Here is a 15,493-nt window from a genome sequence, read left to right as displayed (position 1 = left end):
GTTGCAATAAATATTAATGTGGTTATAATTATAGAGTATATACATAAAAATGAATAATACATGCATGAAAGTAATGATTGGTTAAATACTTCATCATTAGCATAAATTAATCAACTAATCCAAAGCAGTATTCATTGTTAATATAATCAGTTAAAGGACAACAAACTTTATATATTGGATCATAAAATATTATCATTTCTAAGTGTAAATAAGATTTATATTCTTGCATTTGTAGAAAGCATAACAGGATTCAATTTCTATTTGCTTACACAAAGACTACAATACACATTTTCAAAAATTCCGCTATTTTCGCGTTTAGCTTCGTTTCGAAATTAATTTTACGAACACATAAAAAAGCGTTAAAAAAATATCTTCGTTCAAAGCGACAGTAGACAGAGGTTGATTATTTTTTATTATTTCAAAGTAACGTTATATACATTGGACATAAAAAGAGGTCACCCTTAGGTAATAAAAATTGCTATTAAAAACTATGTTTAGCGCGCGTTTACTATAGATATCGCAAAGTATTCAATGAAAATACTGCAAGTGAATTTCAAAATAACGATAACCACATTTAATCCCCAACATTTTTCGTGCATTATTATTCCTCAAGAAAATGAACGGGCTTACTGTAAATTATACATAAACGTTTCTGTCATTATGTCATTTAATGGTCGTTAAAAGAGGTCACCGCATCGTGTTGATACGGCTCATAATACGCGTAATTCAGTACGGACTGCAACGAATTATAATTGCATAGATCTAATTTGTCCAATTCGTACTTAAATAAAATGTATTACAAGCTGCGATCGCATAACGTTTAGGTTTGTTTTGTCGTTAGATGAACAGGTGATTTAGATCACTTTCGTCTGGATCATCCCGGATCATTATTTGTATCGTGGCTGTATATCACCCCGTCGGCGTTAGATTAATTGGTTGACCTTGCGTTACGAATTATCTTGCCGTGTGTTCACCGCGTGCTTATGACAAATGCCGGTCCGTGTATCGATTAATCACGCGCACCACAAATGGCTGTCGGACGAGAATCGACGTACACGCGATTCGCATCCGAATAATTTTTCAAGGAATAAAAAATACCAACGTAGAATCATCAACGTGAAGATCACGTTGACGAACGAATAATGATGTAACCATTAGAGTTATACATCAAGGCTATCGCAGATCAACACCATGTGAGTTTGACATTGTTTGTACGGGTCGGAGTGCAGCACTCGTGTCACATTTCAGGCCTTTGTTACTTCGGGCGTGTAGGTTCCACCCGTTGAAAGTAAGCTGTGAATGTATAATAGTTCACGTAACAGAGAAACTCTTCTCCTCGATAAATAATAATTATGCGACTGAAACGGCTCGATGATCTACGAATACAGATAACTCGATTGTCATTATGTTATTTGTGTAGCGGTGACCGGATCTCTTCTATGTTCCACCGGCGAATAATTTATTTACAATTGCAGTACAGAATAAATGGGTAATATGTAGCTAAAATACTCGAAAATTTTCTGAAATATGTAACCGGTTAGAGATATCATGGAAATTTAGTTATGTATCAAAACACCGGATACACTGTTGAGTAACGTGTTTCAATCGATGCACTTACTTACCAACTGTGATCTGCTCGATAAGTGAACCGGCAAAGTATGTTATAGGTCGGCGTGCTAATCAGTATTATGACAGCTTACCGATAAAAAATTGGTTTAAGTCATGAATCATAGACGCAACAATATCGCGCCTTCTCTGACGCTGCTTTCTCCGGCACTCGTACCAGCACTAGACTGACACCACTCGCAAAAGCTATGCTTACACCTTCATCAGCACTGACTATATGGGATACGCGCAATCGCTATAACCGCTCGCTGAGCTGGGACTTACGACCTTTTATGCGCTGGAGAGATATTTGGCAAATCGGGGATAGGATGTGAGTAAGATGGCCGCCAGGTAGCGATGGGAACGATGCCCTCGTGAGCGATATCAGTAATTTCGTAGAATGTGTGTATTACGTGAGAACAGATAAGTACTTATGTTTCTTGTAGTTTCGACTTACAACATCGTTTAGTAGGTCGATAAGCGATAAGCGATAAGCGATAACTTGATATGTTTACTTTTTTTTTTTATACACAATTGATGACCTTTATTTGACGTACGTAAATATTAGTCGAAAACATTTAATTAATAATTACATCAGTATTGTTGCTGTTTCTTGTAGACCTACATACATGTACTATTTGTTTAAATATCTGTATTGGTAAATAATTAAGGTAGTTAATTTTAAACGACATGTTGATTAATGTTTGACCGTATTTTATCTTCTAGGTAGCTGTTTACTTATGCGGGCAACAGGTTTCGATGTATCGATCGTTCCTTTCTTACAGGTAAAATTTAAAACCAAACTTATATAGGTATAATTGTTAAGGTTTGAAATTGCAAATACAGGTTGTAAATTACAATGCAACACATATATTAAGCGTTAAGTTTACAGTAAATGTATTTTCTTTTTTTATTATAAGTGAGCGCGATTACTGGCACTAGAAATTGATTTGAAAAAGATGTTACACAGAAATGCATGATGAAGAAATAGCAACATAATACATGTCCCAATGAACGATAACTTCTCAGACTCCATACTACGTTCTTTTACTTCACTCGTTTACCTATTTTATCGATCTTTTTTTCAAACTTCTTTTAAAATAACTTTGTTTCGATGCAGACTCGGAACGATTCGAAGACTCTCGATGACTGATTCTCGAGAGATCGCTAGAGGTCGATTCAATCGCAAGCGGGAGGGGGGAGTTTAAGGTATAGGGGAGAGGGCATAGCATTAATGTGCGCGCGTGCGTGTATACGACAGGGTGAATGTCACTTTGTGGCCACTTGCTTCCTTATCACTCTACAAAGAACGCTCATTATCCTTGGTGATTTTATTATTGGCCGCGTCTCGTGCTGAGTTAACGGCGTAGCGGTATAGTGCGGTGAAATTGGCTCCTACATTTTCCGACCTGACATGCGGCTCATGATCGCTGATCGCACTTTTGAGGTTAGCTCACGAGCGTGCGGCTTTGCGCCGTGATATTGTCTCGCGAAATCAATCGTTCTCGAATCGCATGTTTTTCACTATACGATTCGGAGCTGATTTTCATACGATATTCTATACTTCGAATGATTTGTCAAGAACTATAGGATTCGTTTAGAGACGAGAAATGATTCGGGTGTAGCCGTGGAATCAAGCAATTCCGTTTCTTCACCTCGTTTCGCTCCCCACCCGCGGCTAACTTTGATTATCATTTTATTAATATTTCCATATGGGAGTGAGTCTCATCCTTCTTAACTACAACTTCATGGATTATTTTCGAACGAGTACGTCCAGTTTAATGCGAACCCTTCCCTGTAGCTAATTTATTTACTGTCTGTAAATATCTGCTGCTGGAACTTTATGGAAAATAAATAACTATTCGTTTATTGCGTACCCTATATTACTTGTTCAACGCTGCTTTTAAGGCGGAATTAACGTGGTCTTATTTTGTTAAACGTTATGACTCATTCAAACACAGTGTTTTATACACTGTTGTAAACTGATAATTCTGCAAAATTTTATGTAATACAACGGAACGATTGTTCTGTATTATTTTGCGCACAATATTGCACGTAGCTTTCGTAACATAAATCAGCTGTCTCACTCCATTTCTGTTTCTGTTTCCGACATGTCGTTTCAAGTCTTTAACCTCGTGTCATCGTATACTTTTTCTGCATCCGTTGACAGTTTATTTAATAGAATTCGATGCACCTCGGATATCGGTTTATTCGAAGTAGGTTCAACGTTTTATCGTGGTTTATTTTTCATCGTCTACCTTTTTTAATTTATTTATTCGTCTACCTTGTTGTTTTCTCGTTGTTTACGTGAATTTATTCACACGTGTCTACTAAATTCTTTGCATTATTTTTATCAAACGATTAAATGAACTTTCTTCAAGGGTCATGAATATTAATAACATTAAAACTTTGAACCCGTGCTGCGTAAGCATTTAAAAATAATTTCAGACGTTTTTTGATTGTTTGTGTCGAATTGTTGAAGGTCACGTGACGTTTTTGAAAAGTGTACGTGGCGTTGAAAGTAATCTTTTTGATATTATATCATTTTTATAAACGCTTTACGAAAAGGAAGTATTTTTCGCCAAGAAATGGATTTGAACCTTATTATTTATGAAATGCGAAGAGAAAGTGATACCAATATCTGGCATCCTCATACTCGTTTCACTTTCTAAATTTTTACAATCATTATTTCTTAATGATACACATTATTCGTGTGCTACTTTATGAGAAATTTAAATGACCGTGATAAAACTCTATTTATCAATCAATCTCATACGGAAGTGACTTCCGGCAATTTAGATACACCTCTAGGAAGCTATTTTTGTTTTTATTTTGAAAACTAATTCTACGATCATCGGAATATTTCCCATAATTATTATAGTCACTTTACGTAACTGTTTTTTCCCGTTACTTTCGCTTTTAGTATGCGAAACTGTCGAGGTTGTTTCTTTTTTTTAACCGTTCCTTTTGACCGCCATCTTTGTCCGCCATTTATGTCCGCCATCTTTTTTTATTTCCCATGATGCTTTCGAACTGTTATTTTCGATCGTTATAATCGACGATTAAGGCTTTATTACATCAATTTAGATATTTTCGGAGCAAAAATTGATTAAAAGATCATGAATTAATTTCGGAAATTTGCTTTGCAAGAAATTAGCGGGAAAATATAAAATTTTTATTTCTTTTTTTTCCAGATACCGACCGCTATCATGTCACAGTTCCTATCGAGACTATAAATCACAAGTTCCATCTCGAGCTCTTCATGAGGAAAATCAATAGATAAGATGAAGAAGAGTTCAGATCAGGAACAAGGAAAATCGGACGAAAAAAAGGAAGGCAAAGACGATGCCAAAATTATTCGGGAAAAGATGAAGAACGTAGATGTGAAGCCTACATCGGCCACTGGTTTGCTGGCTAAAAACGCCGTTTTATTACCCAGCGGAGTTGCAAGAGTGAAACAATCTCATGGGGCGAATGTAATCGGCGAAGCGGGATCGTCATCCGGTTCAGCTACCGGTGAGTCAATTGCTAAAATTGTCTGTTTAGCTTTTAATCGTTCACAGCTGTTCAAATAAATATTTATGTAACGGAACACAGAGGCAAAGAACTGGTATTTCTCTATTACGGTTTGAAGTTAATAGTTTATGATTTATTTACTGTATTTTTTTTTTTTTTTAATATAAAATACAATATTTTACACTTTATTCAGGATTCTATATTTTTTATTAAGATTTTCAACGTTACCCGCATATGAGACTGTTATCTATATAGTTTACAACGCATTCAGGGCCGGCGTTGGGGAGGAGGCAATCGTCCAGGGCGCTAGATCTGCAGGGGGCGCCGCAGCCCAGTGTCCCTAGTATTTATTCATTTATATCCGTTTAGATTAGTAAAGCTGCTATGCTTTAACAATTTTTACAATCTAACTACAGATTCATCGTTTCATATTATTACCTTGTCTTTTCTTTTTCTTAAATTTTGAGCCCCTGAATGGGCGCCACGATAATCTTACCCAGGGCGCTAATATTGCTAAAACCGGCACTGAACGCATTACCTAGTATATTTAGTCTACTAATAGCCTAAGTCTTAGGATATTTTAATCTCTGCGTTTGCGTGAATAAACAAATATTTACTTACAATTAAAAGCTTCCTCACACCTGATAATACCTCGTAACACAAAGTAACAGACACAAGTTACTAATGGCGTATAATACCTAAAGCGTTAAATAAACCAACTAATCATTCCATTTTAGTGTTAGAACAATCCGAAGAATCCTCCTCAACCTTTCTCTTTATACTTCATCTTCAAATTCAATTTTATGAGTGGACATCATGGATTGGAGTATCTTAACTTCAAGGATCATGCCCGGTTCGCATTATTGGGTCAGGATAGGGCAGGGCAGGGCCGATCGGCAAATAGATTTTGTCCCCTGTCCTGTCCCGATATTGAGAATTGGACTTATTCGAGGCTCGTCGTTCTCGAGGACAGAAGATCGACACCATAGGATCGGAAAATCCCGTGAAAATGTAGTCATTCCCGATTCGCATTATTGGGCCAGGATAGGGTAGGGCAGGGCCGATCGGCGTGACCATTCTGTCCCCTGTCCTGTCCCGATAGTGAGAGTCGGTGCTGCAACTGAATTCTTAGCAATCTGACGATTTGACTACAACTCTAGCAATTTTATATCTGAAAGAAGATTAGTTAAGTATTAACACTTTGACCGCCACGTCATCCAAGTGAATTTCTGTAGAAATCCATCACCCATATCATTTGAAATTCTTTGACTTATCTACTTAGAAATACTAATCCTTGAAATTATGGATAATCATTATAATGAAATATTGTAAGAATAATAGACAAAACATTACTTCATGGAGTTTTTTACACTTTCAGTGTGACAGTCAAAGTGTTAATATCATAAATATATGAAAATAGTTGTTAGAGTTTAGGATCTAGATTTGACAAAACATTAATAATAAGTTTGTTTAGGGAAATAAACTTTGAAGTATCAGTCTGGAAAATCTCATTGTTAATATATTAATTCAAATAGAATAGTATAATAGTATTTTAAATAATTGCATTTTGCAAGTATTGACAATGTGTATAAATCAAGACACGAAGTGAAGAGCAATCTGAAATAACTCTGTTCGTGGAATTCAATTCGTCCCGATTCTCTTCTATTACCCGCGGTTCATCGATTCACGAAGGAAACAGGAATCCAAAGATAACTGAGAGTTCTTTGAATAAAATTAAGTTTGTCCTTTTCACCGGTGCCTCTGTAAACCGACGTGATCTTGGAATAACAAACGTTTTAGAAAGCACTTCGACGGTATCGAAGATGTTTCGAAACCTTCCACCTGCATATATAGAGGAATGTTAATACTATAGATTTATTCGAGAGATACTAACTTTGTATTTTATTCTGCGATTTATCTGAAAAGGCCACGTTTACTGTTACTATAATAGATTTACTCTTATTATTGCTACATTAAAATCTAAATTAAATTAAAAAAATAAAAATGAGATTGACTTGTCAGAAGAGCTGATAAGGCAGGAAAACTCATATTGTCAGAACTCCTCAGATAACTTATATTATTGCATCCACTCTTATGATTAATATAATTAAATCTAATTGTAAATTAAATTAGAAAATGAACATCAGATTGCCCTTCGCAGTTTGCTATTAATAAAACGCAACAACCGTGTTTTGCAAGAAGATAATAGAATCCGTATAGCTTCGAGCATCAATAGTGTTGATCCTTTTGAATTATGAATAAATCAGCATATTATTTTAAAAAACGTATTACACAGTTGACGTCTGAATTTTGCAAACATTAAACCAGTTTTTATGACTAGAAAATACTTTTTATCTTATGTAATTCTTCTATTTCTAAGAAATTACTGTTTATACTTAATATCTGATATTCAGTTCAAGAATTTGATATGATAAAGGATGACATCAGTACAAATTTATATAAAAATATTCATTTTTAAAAATTTATAAAGAGTTCATTTAAATTGGTTTGACTCAATAAAATTTCTCAATTTAATTAAAAGCAGCACGAGCGTCTGTTATAATAATTAGATTGCGTAATTTCATTGAAGGTTTCCGCTTCTGGTGGATCAGTTTTTTCAATGGAAATATTCCAATTACTGCTTCCTTCAATCGAATCTTGTTCGGAAACCGGACGTCAACTGATCATTTCCTTTGGCAAATCTACTTTTGAAATCGTCGCTCGCATATCGAATAAAGATAAAAATTCTTGATCTTTCCGCGATAATAAAAATGCCTTATAAACTAATTACTACTAGTACTTTTATTAGAAAATTTTTTTTATTAGAAAAGATGACGATTTACAGATACCCGAGACTCTTTTCCAATCATCTAATTATATCAAACCTCAGATGGTGAACCATGGAGAGAGCGTATTATAATTTTATATCTCATATTATTTTTATTTTCTAAATTTTACATTGGTCCTTTAAAAATTATATATTTAAGTTTAGATTAATTAATTTTAAATATTTTGTAAGTTTGGATCTCGATTGACCCAGACTCCGCTGTTGAAGACTTAAGATCGATCGGAATTGGAATTGAAATTCCATTAAATGCCTTCAATATTTAATATCTGACCGAATTAGCGAAGGAGACCCCGTCGATCTTAATGTAGAACCACGCGCTCGTGAGATCCTGCGTGTTAGGCATGCCGTAGCAACTATATTGATTTACCTGTTCGAGGGCTATATCGGTCCGCGTGTTTCGGTGCAGTACCTTCCAGTCCACCAACGCCGGATCAACGTTTCATCCTGTTGTTTATCGCGCGATCACGTTTCCATCTTCTTCAAAACATTATCACACTTCGTCTCGATCTGATCACCTTCGTTATTGATCAACAATCTGGAGCAACCAGAGTCGTCCAAAATGATTGTCAAACGTGCACGTATCTAGTTGATAGATTAATACATCGTCTTTCCTAAATAACAATTTGTATATTAAAATTGTTATCAAAGACAAAATTTAGTGATTAGTTAAATTGAGACACTTGGGGAATAGTTTTAAGTTATAATGAAGTGACTATTGCGTTGTTTGGAATAACAGATACATGTTGTGCTTCATATTTAATTTATTGTTTTTTAAAATTGTTATGTAAGACAGGATTTTAGTGATATTAGAAATTCAAAGTTATAATTCAGTGAACTTTGTTTGAGGATCAAGAACTATATGTATAGGAAGGTATAGAATGGTACATCAGATCTTCAGAATAATAGTTACTCTATGTATTTCATGTTCCATTTGTACTTTGAAATAGTGTTTGATTAAGTTAAGATAATTGAGTGAAGAGGACCAATTTAGTTTATGTGTTGTTTAGAATGATTTCAAGGATAGATAAATCCTATATATGAAGATTTTCCATATCAACATTGTTTTGTATAGGTATGTTTATAATTACCTCAGGTTCCCGCCATTTTTGTCACTTTCATATTCGACACGAATAATCTATATTTCTCTATAGATATTACCTTTTTATCTTCAAATTTTCAACTTTTCCAAAAGAATAAATCTACCATTTATTAGGATTATTTTTCAAAATGGTAACTTTACCATTTCCTCGTATAACAAGGTTTCGTTGTTGATTTTGTTCAAAGAGTACTATGGAAGTTGATTTCTTTTGAAATTTACCGTTTCTATGCAGGAGGATGGTTAAAAGTCTGGGGAAGGTGACGTTTCGATGAGAAAATGCCACGATGCTGCGGCGCGTCTTTGGTTTCCGTCATGGACGGCGACGGGTCTCCGCCGAGTCTCAGTTTGCAGATTCAGGACGGTCAGTAATTAACGATAATTGCTCATTAATTTTACTCGTGGCCCGTTTCGGCGAACATTAGCCCCGCTCGTTGAACGATTCTTCATCTTTCCACCGTGAATTCATGAATGGCATCATGCGGAAGTGGATAGAAATTGAATTAATTTTCCTCTGCTTTTATCGTCGATCAACAGGCGCACATGTTTTCATCTATTTAACGATAATTTGCTATCTTATTGGCCTTCGTACTAGATATAGTCGTATCTATTATGGTGGACGATGATACAGGTCATACTAATTTGCTATTAAAATTATTTACTTTAGTTTTATATGTGCAACATTATTTCTATAATCTTAGTGATATCTGTTATTTTATGAGATTATCAATCGTTTCAGATAAAATTTTATTTTTTGATATACATAAGTAAAATCTCCTAATTAAATATGTGAGCTACTCTTTATTAATAAGTGATTTTTATCTAAAGTTTGTAATTTTGATTATCATTTTGATTGCTATAGAATTCAATGACATTCTAAATTTAACCCATGAACAGCTAAGCCTGGGTCGATCGTGACCTAAACTTACAAAATCTATACAAGAATATTATCTAAAGTTAAATATATCATTTTTAAACGAAACGATTTTATATATTGAAAGAATAATTTTTAAAGGAACAGTGTAAAATTTAGAGAATGAAAATAATATGAAATACAGAATTATATTAACATTGGGGCTCTCTCCATGGTCCGTCGGTTAATATCCTTAGAAATCTACATTATTGTATGCCATGCAAATTCTTAATGGTAAAATGATGCTTTTTTGCTTTCCAGAATTGAAGTAAGAATTTAGGGCTAAGGAAAATAGAGTTATTCTGGGAACGTCTCTGTTTTCTGTACTACGCGAAAGCGTTCAGAAAGTTACCAATTCTATTTCTGCAAAGTTTACCATCAAAATATAAACTTTCGACATATTTATAAAAACTACAAAAGAATGTATTATTTCATCTTCTGATTTATTTGAATACCAATACGAGTCATCGTTCATAATTTACATAAATTTTAATCGTCATGATCTACAACTTTGAAACTCCTTCATGGATCATACATAATCAAATAAATTTCTGATTGTTCACAGGAAATCCCCGAAATAAAACAGCTTTAGCACCCGGTCATAGTTTGATGGATTGGATTCGATTAGGTAATTCGGGGGTCGATTTAACCGGTGTTGGTGGAGTTCCACGTGTTGTAACATTGTCTGAATTAGCAAACCATAATAAACAAAATGATGCTTGGATTGCTATTAGAGGTATGGTTTTTATATTAAATATTTCATTTCATTTTGTATATAAATACAAATACTCTTTTTTCTAATAAATTTTCGCTATTTCTATTTCTGTTTCTATTTCTATATCTAATACATTTTTTATTTTCTCTATATTGTGTATTTTCTATAACATTTTTAATCTATAAATTTTCTACCTTCATTTCTAATATATTTTCTATTTCTATTTCTATTTCTAATAAATCGTTTATTCTCTATAAAATTCCTAATACCGTCAATTGTAATATCAACAATCTTTAAAATATTTTTTAAATATCCAACATCATCTTCATCCAACAATTTCCTTCAATTCCCATGTTATTTATTAATCTCCCAAGTGTCTAATAAGAAAATCCAGATAATCGATGACACAGTGGATCAGAGACGAAGTTTTCGTATATATTGGATAAAAAGCGAGGAGCAGTCACGGGAAGCAAAGATAACATTGGCTACCGTTCGCTTTTAGCTTGATTAAAATTTACTTTCCTCCCTGGGCACATCCAATATTTATTCCAAGCTTGTTACGAACCAGTCAGACGGATATTTCAATGCCATCGTATAAAAAATTCATTCAATGTATTTTTATGATCGCGCGTGACTCGGATCCACGATGTTTGTTAACATTACATTGACGTGTAAACGAATAAAAACACACTTTACGATAGAAATCAATGTAATAGTCAAACGTAAGAAAAAAGACCTTTATTTAGTATTCAAGGATCTTTCTTCTTATTGAACTATAATTAGTCCAGGACTAAAGCTATTTATTAATGATTTTTTGTCGCAAAAAATAGACATTTCCTTGTTAGATAAAACATAAATGAAAGAAGAATAATCATATTCTATTTTATTTTTATTTATTGTATTTTACACTGGATTAAGATTTCTGGAGCCCATAGCTATCAAATCTTCGGGGGCCCCCCTTGGTTGATAAACTTTAAAAATAAAAATGTATTGTAATTAAAATTAAATAACATCTAATTATAAAGAGAGAGCAATAGTAACAAAATTTCATTCAATATTTTTTGACATAATAAATAGACAATTTATAATGCAGCCCCGCTTAGACCTTCCCTCAATTCGGCGTTTGTATTTTATTTTTATTTCAATTTTCGAGCGTAGATTATCAAAATTCTCAGATACATAAAAATCATTAATTAATTAATTGATTTTTATTTTTCAATATAGGTATCGTATTTAACGTGACTCGTTACATGGATTTCCACCCAGGAGGAATCAGCGAGCTGATGAGAGGCGTCGGTAAAGATGCCACAAAACTATTCGAAAACGTGAGTCCATCAGCTTATTAATCATTGCTCGACATCAACATACTATCAATGATTATTTTTACGTACCCATAGATCGTTCGTTGCAGGTGCACGCTTGGGTCAACTATCAGAGCATCCTTCAGAAGTGTGTGGTTGGAAGATTGAGTCGTAGCGGAGGGAGCAACAACAGCAACAACAATAGCAGTTCATCCTCATCAACAGAGAACGTTGTGTCAAATACGACCAATTGTTCCTTAACCAAGTTGGACCTGATCAAAAGTTGCACGAGTAAGTTTTTAAGATTGATTCTGAGACCTTCCAAAGCCTTTGTAGAAGCCTTTCTTGAGGAGAAATATTTATTGTTCCATTAAGAAGAAAAAGAAAAAAAAAGTGGATGATGAAACGAGATAATTGGAATATGGGTCACCAGGGGTGTTCTGGTTCAGAGCAAGGTATCTGAATTTTTTGATGAGGGATTTTTTTGCTTATTTTATCATTTATTTGAATAGGAAAGAACACCGTTAATATATTATAAATTAATTCATATGATGAATTTTCAGCTAGCAATGCTAATCAAGAAAACTTGCCAGAGGATAACCCGTCGAATGTAAAGATGGATTGGAGGCAGACATCCAATTCGATCACTCTTTTCTATCACACGGTGCGCGACTATCCAGGTGTGTGTTATCAGCTGCGAAGGATAAGCGACTCGAAATTGGTTTTCAAATTGTTTTTCGAGAGGGACATCATCACCCACGAAGTCGATTTAGCGGCGGATATTGAATGGCCGCCGTTGTGCAAGAGGAACCTTGACACAATGGAGGTAACACTACTGTCCTCTTCGATATTCACATATGATTCAAAGCCAGGTTAAAAGTATTAAAATTTTATACTGTCTTTTATAGGTAGACTTTACTTTTACAAAGAAGAAGAAGGAAATATGGAAAACCTTAGGCAGTCACACCATTTCCAGGGAGACTAATACCAGTAGTCGAATATACAAAGAGTATGAAGTACTTGCGAATATACCTCTCTCTAAGTTAGTTCACTTATTAGTCGTGCGAGCTAAAGACTACCTGGAATTAGTGCCCATTGGTAGACACGTAGAAGCTAAAATGAGTGTGATGGGTAAGCAGTAATCTAATCATTATAATTTCTTAGATTTTTCACGGATATACTTTTAGGAATGGAAGTATCGCGATCGTACACGCCTGTCCCACCGTGCCTTCATCCGGACGACATGGCGCCGAGTTACAGATCCGATTGTTTGTGTCTGATGATCAAGAAGTACCCGAACGGCGCGCTTAGTCCGTCCATAACCGCCCTTCAAAGTGGCCAAACCTTGATGCTGAGCAATGCTTTAGGTGCCTTCGTAGTAGAATCCTTTGATCGCTACTCGGTGATTCATATGCTTGTCGGTGGCACTGGCTTGACAGCGATGCTTGGCATCGTTCAGCGAGCCTTGGCCAGGCGCATTGTGTTAGTATATTCTCGTTCCTGCATCTTCTCCACTTAGTCTGTTCTAATTTCTCTGAGTTATTTTATGCCAAGTGGGTGAAATTAATTTGGAGACGGTTTCTGGCACGTCCTAGGCAAATTCTTTTTTTGAAACTGCAGTAAGTCTTTGGCATGTTGTGTTACTTTCCTTTGACGCAAATGTTTTTTGTTTTTGAAGACACAAGGGGATGGGGAATGGACATATGATATTTGGAATTGATTTATTTTATTTATTAAGTATTTTAGTGGGTAATTAATAGAATTATCGAGAACAAGAGATTACAATGATATATTATAATTTAACAAGTTTTTTATTTTCTCCAGAAAGACCATAAACCTGCTGAACTTCAACAAAGACGAAGATAATATGTTCTATGTGGTACAACTGAAAAAAGCCAGTGCAGATAAAAAGTATATACCATGTTTACTTACCAGCATCAATTTTAATATCAACTCTTATTATGAACTTTTTATTTTCAGACTGAAAGTCACACATATCCTCTCGCAAGCCGGAAGTACGTGGACAGGAAAACGCGGAACGATATCAGATGATTTATTAAAAGAATTAGTCGGGGAGCATTCCCCTGATGCGTGTGTTTTCACATGTGGTCCTCCGGGATTCATTCATTTTGCCAGAAAGTAATTTCAGTTGCCTTGCAAGTTTAATTTAATTACTTTTTTCTGTAATAATTAATCCATTTCTGTTTTAGGTCGCTTCAGAAGCTGGACTGGAAACCCTATCAGATGCACGATTTCGACGATTAAACAATTAATTCTCTTTTGATACTAAATTCCAGAATATCAATGAAGTCGTGGAAAACTGAAACAAACAATTATGTATGGTTCTATCGAAGGTTTATTAATCAGCCTTTTGGATACTTTTACTCCTATTTCCGCCCACAATGTCACATTCAATGGTAAATGATCGAAAACATAATTATCTTAATTTTGAACACAGAGATATTTGATTAAAAAAAAGGTCTTGTAAATAAATAACAGAATTAAATTCTGGTACTCAAGGTATTTTGTAACATTTTTTAATTCTACAGAATTGTAATTCTATGTGAACTTTTCAAATTCCTTTGACGCTTCTCAATGCATACGAATTGTCATTTTTAAACGCAATACAGAAGAAAATCTCGTGTAAATTTCTATACGACTTAGTGTCGATAGGCATTACCAATTTGTACCATATCTGCGAGTTTCAAAGAAACAAATAGGAGTAAGGTTGCAAGTACATTGGCTAGTGATAAAGCATTGTCATATCATTGTTTTCTCAGCCATAAAGCAATGAATTTTAAACAAAAGGGAAAGGTAATCAATTTAGAACAACTTTTAAAACAACGTGATCATCTGCCAATGTAGTGGCAGCACAAGGATCTTAAAAGAAAGTACTCGGATTCTAAGTATCCAGCTTTCTATGCGAGAACAAATTATTTTTGCAAAAATAGTCTTTTAGCACCTGGAGAACTGTGTATTTTTAACTATTTATCAGAGAGTACTTCACCTAAAGACAACAATTCAAACCTTCATATTCTGTGTTATATAAAATGAAACATCAATTTATTTTTTGAACTTTAGTGATGAGAATTCTTAAAAAACATTTTGGCTTTTTCTATTTAAAATGGAAAACGCGTGCTAAATCAATATAATGAAAGGTGAAACTTTTTGAAACAATAGCAACAACAGTGTGGCCTAATTAGAAAAGTGTATTAAATTTAACAGGATCAGCCTTTTTACTATTGTAGGGATCATTAAATTCTCGATGTACAGGTAGGAAGTATTAGAGAATCCTTTTAAAGTATTTTGATCAATTAAATATCATTCCATTGATAAGCTGGTGAATGATTGATATAAATGAGATTTGTTTTTTTTTAAATGCATTTTTAAGTGTGGACCACTTAGTGTATTTAAGTATGTACATGTTAAATACGCCTATGTGTATGTATATGTGTGTACATAGTTGTTACCAGAAATAAATGAACATTTGATGGCCTTA

At 34.3% G+C, this 15,493-nt stretch overlaps 2 protein-coding genes across 11 annotated transcripts in view; one reads left to right on the top strand and one right to left on the bottom strand.

Moving 5' to 3' along the window:
* Positions 1 to 2,775, bottom strand: part of LOC114871419 (fatty-acid amide hydrolase 2) — a 6,008-nt gene extending 3,233 nt beyond the window's left edge. Inside the window, exon 1 of one of the 4 annotated variants that reach the window (XM_029177266.2) lies at positions 2,670 to 2,775. The gene's annotated coding sequence lies outside the window, so the exon portion shown is untranslated. Of the gene's footprint in view, positions 1 to 1,098; positions 1,294 to 1,622; positions 1,984 to 2,669 lie in introns of those variants that run through there. The other 3 variants (XM_029177268.2, XM_029177267.2, XM_029177264.2) reach the window with 3 other exon arrangements.
* On the top strand, positions 2,030 to 15,493 carry LOC114871418 (cytochrome b5 reductase 4). Of its 7 annotated transcripts, none has more exons than XM_029177257.2 (11): positions 2,030 to 2,390; positions 4,800 to 5,121; positions 10,544 to 10,714; positions 11,918 to 12,018; positions 12,105 to 12,285; positions 12,558 to 12,820; positions 12,903 to 13,125; positions 13,182 to 13,476; positions 13,819 to 13,905; positions 13,975 to 14,133; positions 14,205 to 15,493. In XM_029177257.2, the coding sequence occupies exons 2-11, from the start codon at positions 4,890 to 4,892 to the stop codon at positions 14,257 to 14,259; spliced, it is 1,767 nt and encodes a 588-aa protein (XP_029033090.1). In that variant the 5' UTR covers positions 2,030 to 2,390; positions 4,800 to 4,889; the 3' UTR covers positions 14,260 to 15,493. The 7 variants fall into 7 exon arrangements, with proteins under 7 accessions (XP_029033090.1, XP_029033092.1, XP_029033088.1 ...); XM_029177259.2 differs by lacking the exon at positions 2,030 to 2,390 and adding an exon at positions 2,831 to 3,052 and having other exon boundaries at positions 10,544 to 10,606; XM_029177255.2 differs by lacking the exon at positions 2,030 to 2,390 and adding an exon at positions 2,831 to 3,052.

This window comes from Osmia bicornis, chromosome 12 (assembly GCF_907164935.1).
Source record: "Osmia bicornis bicornis chromosome 12, iOsmBic2.1, whole genome shotgun sequence".
Lineage (NCBI taxonomy): Eukaryota > Metazoa > Arthropoda > Insecta > Hymenoptera > Megachilidae > Osmia > Osmia bicornis.
The sequence above is the reverse complement of the archived record's forward strand: the minus strand, read 5'-3'. Positions and strand labels throughout refer to the sequence as shown.

Excerpts from the sequence above, each read along its gene's own strand:
- LOC114871418 (XM_029177257.2), top strand. The coding sequence starts at position 4,890 with ATGAAGAAGAGTTCAGATCAGGAACAAGGAAAATCGGACGAAAAAAAG. Across the intron at positions 10,715-11,917 it reads TGCTTGGATTGCTATTAGAG|GTATCGTATTTAACGTGACT; the intron begins GTATGGTTTTTA and ends TTTTCAATATAG. Across the intron at positions 14,134-14,204 it reads TTCATTCATTTTGCCAGAAA|GTCGCTTCAGAAGCTGGACT; the intron begins GTAATTTCAGTT and ends TTTCTGTTTTAG.